Genomic DNA, 8,649 nt, shown 5'->3' on the forward strand with positions numbered 1-8,649 from the left:
TGTCTGACCTGCCTGCTGCCCCCGCCGCTGCCAATAAGAAGAGAGGCAGGAGGAGGAGGGGAGGGGCTGTGGCCACTGCGCCACCAATGAAGAAAACTGACCTGAATACAAATACAGGAGGCGGGTGCCGGAATCAAATAGCCGGCACCAGACCTCTGTGACAGGGAGCTGCGATCAGCTGCAGTTGAGTTAACCCTTCAGGTGCGGTACCTGAGGGGTTAATTGTAGCCCCCTGTCACAGAGGTCGGGTGCCGGCTATTTGATTCCGGCACCCGCCTCCTGTATTTGTATAAGAAACGTTGGTGGCACAGTGCGCCCCCCCCCCAAACACCCCAGTATAAGAAACATAATTGGTGGCTCAGTGCGCCCCCCCTAGTATAAGAAACGTTGGTGGCACAGTCCGCCCCCCCCCCCAAACACCCCAGTATAAGAAACAAACATAATTGGTGGCTCAGTGCGCCCCCCCTAGTATAAGAAACGTTGGTGGCACAGTGCGCCCCCCCCCCAGTATAAGAAACATTGGTGGCTCAGTGGGAAGTGCAAATGAGGGTTAAAAAATAATTTAAAAAAATTAACTCACCTCCTCCAGTTGATCGCGTAGCTGCCGGTCTTTCTTCAGGACCTGTGGTGACGTCACTGAGCTCATCACATGACCCATTACCATGGTGATGGATCATGTGATGTATCATGTGATGAGCACAGTGATGTCACCACAGGTCCTTTGACAGGTCATGAAGAAAGAACAGAAGACGATCAATTGGAGGAGGTGAGTTAATTATTTTTTTATTTTTTAACCCTCATTGGCACTGCCCACTGCGCCACCAATGTTTATTATATTGAGGGGGGGCGCACTGCGCCACCAATGTTTATTATATTGAGGGGGGGCGCACTGCGCCACCAATGTTTATTATATTGAGGGGGGCGCACTGCGCCACCAATGTTTATTATATTGAGGGGGGGCGCAGTGCGCCAATGTTTATTATACTGGGGTGTTGGGGGGGCGCACTGCGCCACCAATGTTTATTATACTGGGGGGTTGGGGGGGGGCGCACTGCGCAACCAATGTTTATTATACTGGGGTGTTGGGGGGGCGCACTGCGCCACCAATGTTTATTATACTGGGGTGTTGGGGGGGCGCACTGCGCCAGCAATGTTTATTATACTGGGGTGTTGGGGGGGCGCACTGCGCCACCAATGTTTATTATACTGGGGTGTTGGGGGGGCGCACTGCGCCACCAATGTTTATTATACTGGGGTGTTGGGGGGGCGCACTGCGCCACCAATGTTTATTATACTGGGGTGTTGGGGGGGCGCACTGTGCCACCAATGTTTATTATATTGGGGGGGCGCACTGCGCACAACGATGGGTTAGGGAAATTTCACAGCAGAGTGCGCATGCGCTGGGAGCCTCGCCGGCGGTTAGGGTAGGGAAAAATTATGGGTCAGTGCACAGGTGCGGTGATCGGATGGATGTTCTCAGCAGGACACCGGCCGACACTGCGCATGCACCGGGAGCCTCACCAGCGGTTAGGGTAGGGAAAAAGCACTGGCCCGTACGTAATTTTCCCCTTCCCTAACCGCTGGTGAGGCTCCCGGTGCATGCGCAGTGTCGGCCGGTGTTCAGCTGAGAACATCCATCTGATCACTGCGCCTGCGCACTGGCCCATAGTTTTTCCCTACCCTAACCGCCGGCGAGACTCCTGGCGCATGCGCACTCTGCTGTGAAACTTCCCTAACCTGACGTTGTGCGCCTGCGCGGCGCTGCACACCTCCTCACGTCATGTCCGGTGCGACCGGAAGTGACGAGGGTAGGGAAATCTCACGAAGTAGGGAAGTATGACATTACACCGGCCTTTGGGGTGTGTGGGCTGGGGGGGGGGGCGCCACAAGGTTAGCTCGCACAGGGCGCCTGGACACCTAAGGCCGGCCCTGGTCGGGACACCTCCATGCACAGGGTTGGCTAGTCTTGCCAAAATCATCGGGTTCAGCCGAAATAAATCTAATGTGTTTTGCCACCATAATATAATATAACATAATACAACACATAATATTACTATAATATCTGAAGATGTATAATTGATTCAGCAATTGCCCTATTTGTGGTCATCAAGGAATTTTCTCCCCTTTAGTGAAGACATTTGGCAAGTACCTCATAGGGTTGTTGTTTTAGCCTTCTTCTGAAGCAACACTACATGAGAATAAACTATATGAACCTTTTTTATTTCAACATTTTGGGCTATGTCTTCTAACTCTAACCTTGTATTCAGTAATTCGACTGAGCGTCTCATCTGTAGTTTAGTAATGGCATGTTTTTTGTTTAGTAGTTATGCAAATTAGTTCTCTTATCAAAAAGAAAAAAAAGCTGAGCGTCTAATTTCACCAGATGCAAGCTAGCTATCCTATAAGTCCATATTCGTCCTCTTAAACAGGCCTTGAGGCATAATTTAGGAGTATAGCTAAGTCAGTGTCTCATCTGCAGGTATATGTTTGCTACAGGTTGATTGCCCCTCATCAGTTCAGAGGAGAGAGAACTGGCTTAACCGGGTGAGAAGCTTTTGTCATGATTTTGGGTGTACTATTTATCCTTATAGGGAGTGCCTAATAGGGATACAGGCCAAGCAATGCTTCTCTGGGAAAAAAGTATAGAAATTAGCTCACTTTCCAAAAGGAAAATAACACTGAGCCTTTAATGCCTTCAGATAGGTATCTATCTCCTATAAGTCAATGTTTGAACTCCAAAACAGGTCTTGAGATATAATTTAGGATTATAGCTAAGGGCTCTTTCACACTTGCGTTGTCCGGATCCGGCGTGTACTCCATTTGCCGGAATTACACACCGGATCCGGAAAAACGCGTAAGAACGCATAATTTTTTCTTTCCGGATGCGTCTTTCCGGCTTTTTTGGTAAGAGACTGATCCGGAAATCCTGAAGCCAACATCAACGTTTTTTTTCCGGATCCGTCGTACGGATCCGGCCCCATACCGGATCCGTACGACGGATCCGGAAAAAAAACGTTGATGTTGGCTTCAGGATTTCCGGATCAGTCTCTTTTCGCGCCAGCCAAGTCCTTCCTACTTCCTGGCGCAGGCGCAGACGCAACTTCCGGATCCGTCGTTGCGTCGTAACAACTGAAGATGTTAGGACGGATCCGGAATAATATATTTTAATGGGCTATTATTCCGGATCCGTCGATGCGGCAAGTGTTCAGGATTTTTGGCCGGAGCAAAAAGCGCAGCATGCTGCGGTATTTTCTCCGGCCAAAAAACGTTCCGGTCCTGAACTGAAGACATCCTGATGCATCCTGAACGGATTTCTCTCCATTCAGAATGCATGGGAAAAAAGTATGCAATTTAGCTCTCTTATCAAAAATAAAAGAAAAAGACTGTTTAAGAGGTCGAACATTGACTTCTAGTACCTGACCTCTGGTGGCATTAGTTGAGCCTCTAATGCCACTAGAGGTCAGGTACTATAAGTCAATGTTTGACCTTTTAAAAAGTCTCTGAGACGTAATTTAGGATTATAGCCAAGCCAGTGCCTCATCTGTAGACAGCTGTTTCAGGTTGATCGCCTCTCATCAGTGCAAAGCAGAGAGAACCGTAGAGAAGCTGATATTGTGTGAATAATTTCTGTTCATTGCCATAAATCTCATCTTTGGTTTCTCTATTTTCATGATCTAGAATGTGTCCATCTTTGAAGAGCGGGCCCATGTACTTTATATGTCCTTGGAGAAATTAAAATTCATCGACGACCCTGAAGTGTTCCTCAGAAGATCGGTCCTCATCAACAACCTGATGAAGAGAATTCATGGAGAGATTCTACTGCAGAACAACTGGTGCTTCTCAGCATGTGCCCTGAGCAGCGCATCGGCCCAGGAATGGTTTGTGCCCCAGGACTGTCCTTATCGGAAACGCCTTCGTATTGCCAAGGATGACAGTAGCCTTCAGACTTGTTGTTTTTACCAGGAATGTGGCAGCCATTATCTAAACATTCCGTTCACCGTTAATGCCAACGCAGGGCAAATTGCAGCCTCCTGCTCGTCTAGTAGCTCTTTGCCTTTGCCAGGATGCTCTCACCATATGGATTACACCATGGCGGAGGCTCCTTTATACAGGAACAGCATCCAGGGACCTTCCTGTGGGGGGTTGGTCACCAATTCAAGGCCTCAACACAAGCCAAATTTGCACGAGGAACCGGCGGAAGAAAAGAGAGGCACGCTCAGCTTGAGCTGTGAGACCTCCAATGGAGGTGGTGCCCTGGAACGAAAAGGCCGACTTTATGATTTTTTGGCAACTGGTTGCAATGACAAGAGTAGCATAAGTGAACCGTGGAAAAAATCTCTCAGGAAAAAAGAGGTTTTTCCAGGTAATAAACTATGCTGCACCAAAGGAAATAAGATGTGAGGGCGGCAGCAACTGATTTCGTAATTTCTTTTTTTGTCGTTGCCTAAAAATGGGCTTCTGTTCTGCAGTGGAAATGGGTTTTTTGTAGCTTTTTATGGTGATAATGAAACATTCCCTATGCAAAAAGGGATTTCTGGTATGAAACGAAATGTCCAGTGTTTTTAATTTGTGTAATATAGTTTATGAAATGTATTAGCTCACATTTACAGAGATCAGTTTTCGGTACTGACCGTGATTTGGGCTTATGCTATGAAGATGGATTCATAGTACTATACTGTGCCTCTTGTACGTAAGACAAGTCTTCATACTTGCCTAGAATTCAGAAGTGGGTGCCGTCATACACATAGGCTGGATTATGTGTCGGAGCACCCAGTTTGACTGTTGGTCTTCTTATTGGAGACCTTCTTTTTTGCCATTGGAGGTAAGGCCAAGGGCATGAAACAAGCATTGCAAATGTATTTTTTCTCCTCATCTGCTGTAGTGATCTTCATTTCACTCGTAATATTTGTATTAAAATAAATATTGAGCTTACAATGTAGTCATTTATTTCATACCATGTGAAGACCTACAGACTAGGACAGAGCTGCAGTGAAAGCCAGGCTGACCAATAACATGAATTCTCACCAAAAATCTAACATAGTATTGGGCTTGGCAACTCAAAGAGTCCAAGAGGAGGGCATTATAGTTGTTGGCCTATCTGGGACATTGATGGCATTGGGACATTGATTGCTAGGATGTCAGATCTGTGCAGGTCCGACCTCTGGGACCCGCTCCTATCTAGAGAACGAAGCCACCAAAGTGGAGAAAGGCTGTACAGCGATCCCCGGAGGAGCTGGTGCTGAGGATGGGGGTGGTAGTGGTCCTGATGAAGTGTTGTGTCAAGGTGTTCTCCCACAGGCCGTTGTTCCCTGGGGACCGGTGTAGCGGAAATGTAGTATTAAAAGAGCCCAAAGTTAAACATATAAAAGTATTTTTTAAGTGCAAAGTAAAACTTCAAATACATCCAAGTGCAAAACTTTTCTAGTACCAGTAAGGATTATGGATCTAGGCTGGATGGCGGAAATTTTAGCACTTAGGTCATTCTGGCCTAATAAATTTTTGAGTGATGGGTGTCTTTGCTGTAGTCCCTCAACTTGCAGCAGTGTCTGGAGCTACTGGTTATAGCAGTTTACTCTGCTGTCAAACTTCTCAACACTTCACTTGTATGTCACAGTATAGGGATAGTGCACACAGTGATGTCACAATATGAGTATAATGCACACAGTGATGTCACATTATAGGGATAGTGCACACAGTGATGTCACAATATGGGTATAATGCACTCAGTGATGTCACATTATACGGATAGTGCACACAGTGATGTCACAGTATAGGGATAGTGCACAATATGGGTATAATACACATCGTAATGTCACAGTACAGAGATAATAAAGACATCAAAACACAACGATAAACAGTGATGTTACAGCACTGGAATTATACAGTGATGTCACATGTGAGCATAGTATAATGCACATATGATGTCACGGTGCAGGAATGGAGTGATGTCACAACACAAGGAAAAATTCAAAAAGGAAGGACACAGAAAAAGAATAATGCAATTTATTTCAGCACTAGGCCACACCTCTAACTCACCCAACCCACCCAAAACATAACACCTAATCCCACCCAGTCCCCTAAATGCCCCCACAAAGTAACTATTCCCTCTTTATGCCACACAGTAATTATGTCCACTTATGTGCCCTTCACAGTAGCTATTGGCAGATATTTGCCCCCTAATAGTAAATATGCCCCGATATGTGCTCCCTCACAATAGTTATGCCCAGTTATGTGCCCCCTCACAGTACCTATTGCCAGATATGTGCCCCCTAATAGTAAATATGCACCGATATGTGCTCCCTCACAGTAGTTATGCCCAGTTATGTGCCCCCTCACAGTAGTTATGGCCAGATATGTGCCTCCTCACAGTAGTTATGTCCAGTTATGTGCCCCCTCACAGTAGTTATGTCCAGTTATGTGCCTGCTCACAGTAGTTATGCCCAGTTATTTGCCCCCTCACAGTAGTTAAGAAAAAAATTAGTTTGTTATTTGTATTACATTATTTTCTTACTTTTTACAGTCTGTGTGTGAGTAGCAGCTAGTGAAGGCAGGCTCCTCGTGGCTTGTTCTTCACGCGCCGACACAGCTCCCTGTAGGCTGCGCGAGTCCTCCCTCTCTCACCTCACACCTCGCCTCCGGCATGAGCCGCGTGACGTCACACGGCGCACGCCGGTGGTATCAACCAAATGAATCCTCCATGGGGGGGGGGCGAGGAAACGCAGAGGAGGAAAGGGAGCCCGAGCCAGGAGCGCAGTCGGCACAAAATTCATAGGGGGAGAGAAGGAGCAGCGCTGACATGGCTGGTGTGGACGGTGTAGGCGGGTGCAGGAGCGCACTCAGCACAGCAAGCACAGCAAGTGGCGCTTGGCTAATGTGGTACAGTGAAGCTGTACACTGCTGGCACTTCACCTGCGCCCCCCTCCTGTCCGCAAATGGTAGCGCCCAGGGCACCCGCTCCTTCGGCCCCTGCCTTGTACCGGCCCTGGGGGGAGGTATGCTACCTATACCTCACACATTGTTGGTATTTAGTCTAAGATACGATACCACTTTAAAGAGGACCTGTCCCCTCTCCTGACATGTCAATTTTAGTAGCTACTTGCATCCCCCATGTAATAACTATTCTGGAGCATCTATTCTTATGGTTGTTTGCTGTGCCGTTCCTGTATTATTACTGCTTGAAGTTTACAAATAAATTGCCAGCAGTCTGCAGTAAAGGTACTGCTGGGTATTACCAGAAGTAGGTGTGTCTGACTCTTTCCAATCAGTGCTGTTGGTGTCAGACTGTGCAGGGACACACCCCAACTGGTAACACCCATCTGTATCTTTACTGCAAGTTGCTGTCTGTCATTCATAACCTCTAGTAGAGATAATAAAGCAATGGCACAGCACATAAGTCATAAGAATAGATGCTCCAGAATGGTTATTACATGGGGAATGTAAGTAGCTACTACAACAGACATGTCAGGAGAGGGAACGGGTCCTTTTTAAGACTGGCTAATACTATTGTGTACCGTAACATCTAACCTGATATTAATCGATAATGCAATAAACTGCCATTGTGGTGGATCACAGCCATATGACGTGTTTGGTTATGGTGCTGTATGGTTAATTGTTGTGCACTCAAAGGGGTTATCCTATGAGAAATATAAAAAAAAATGAAAATCAGACATCATATAGTACATGTCAATCATTTAATAACAAAGCTAGAACCAGCCCTGTACCTCACATGGATCCAGAGATCTCCACATTCATTGCTCTGCTAGGTTTATATCAAGCTGACCGCTCATGGGGTATATCTGCTGCAGCTCTCTCCCGATCAGCTCTCAGGAGGTGTGTCCTTTCTCAGGGGTTGTTTCCTTTCTGCTGCAGTTCTCTTCCTATCCCAGCTCAGGGGAGTGTCCTTTCTGCAGTAGCTCTCTCCCGCTCAGGGATTATGTCCTTTCTCAGAATGTATGACCTGTTTTCAGGGGGTTGTCCTTTGTGCTGCAACTATCTCCCTATCACAGCTCAGGGTGTGTGTCCTTTCCCAGGGGGCATATCCTTTCTGCTGCAGCTCTCTCTCTCTCTCTCTCTCTCTCTCTGTAACTGTCACAGTTTCTAACAGTAGATACAGCTGGTAGCAGTTAAAGAATGAAACTGAGCATGTGTGACCAAATCAGCAAAGTGGGCAGAGGAATAAGGTAGAGAACAAACAGCAGGTGGAGCTATACAGATAGTTTTTATTGAAAAACTCAGGGATCATACTAAATTGTAAATAACATACAATTACAAAAGTATTCAGATGCTGGTTTGTAAAATGTATATTTTGTATGGGACAACCCCTTTAAGATCCCCATAAAATAGATTGAGCCAGTTGATGATCTAATATGTATGGGGAGCTCCTGACTCCATTTGATGGCGCCGCGTTGAATACTTGCTGCTGACTGGAGGCTCAGGACAGGACCTTCGCTCCAGCGTGATGACGTTTCGCAGGTCCTCTCTTGCACATCCAGTCAGCAGCCAGTGTTCACCGCGGCACGATCAAATGGAAGAGGTGAGTTTTTTTTTGTTTTTTTTTGCACAAGCAGAGAAGGGGGCATTATTAATTTTGGGGGACACTAATGGGGGCCTTACTATTACTCGGGGGCACTAATAGAGGCATTAATATTA

At 46.6% G+C, this 8,649-nt stretch overlaps 1 protein-coding gene across 3 annotated transcripts in view; it reads left to right on the plus strand.

The window, feature by feature from the left end:
• The window catches only part of SERTAD4 (SERTA domain containing 4), a 52,993-nt gene extending 48,481 nt beyond the window's left edge, over window positions 1-4,512 (plus strand). For all 3 annotated transcript variants that reach the window (XM_040430372.1, XM_040430374.1, XM_040430373.1), the window contains exon 4: window positions 3,679-4,512. In XM_040430372.1, coding sequence (XP_040286306.1) covers window positions 3,679-4,401 — 723 coding nt within the window. In that variant the 3' untranslated portion in view covers window positions 4,402-4,512. The remainder of the gene's footprint in view (window positions 1-3,678) is intronic.
• Window positions 4,513-8,649: the final 4,137 nt, after the last annotated feature.

This window comes from Bufo bufo, chromosome 4 (genome assembly GCF_905171765.1).
Source record: "Bufo bufo chromosome 4, aBufBuf1.1, whole genome shotgun sequence".
In the NCBI taxonomy this organism is placed as follows: domain Eukaryota; kingdom Metazoa; phylum Chordata; class Amphibia; order Anura; family Bufonidae; genus Bufo; species Bufo bufo.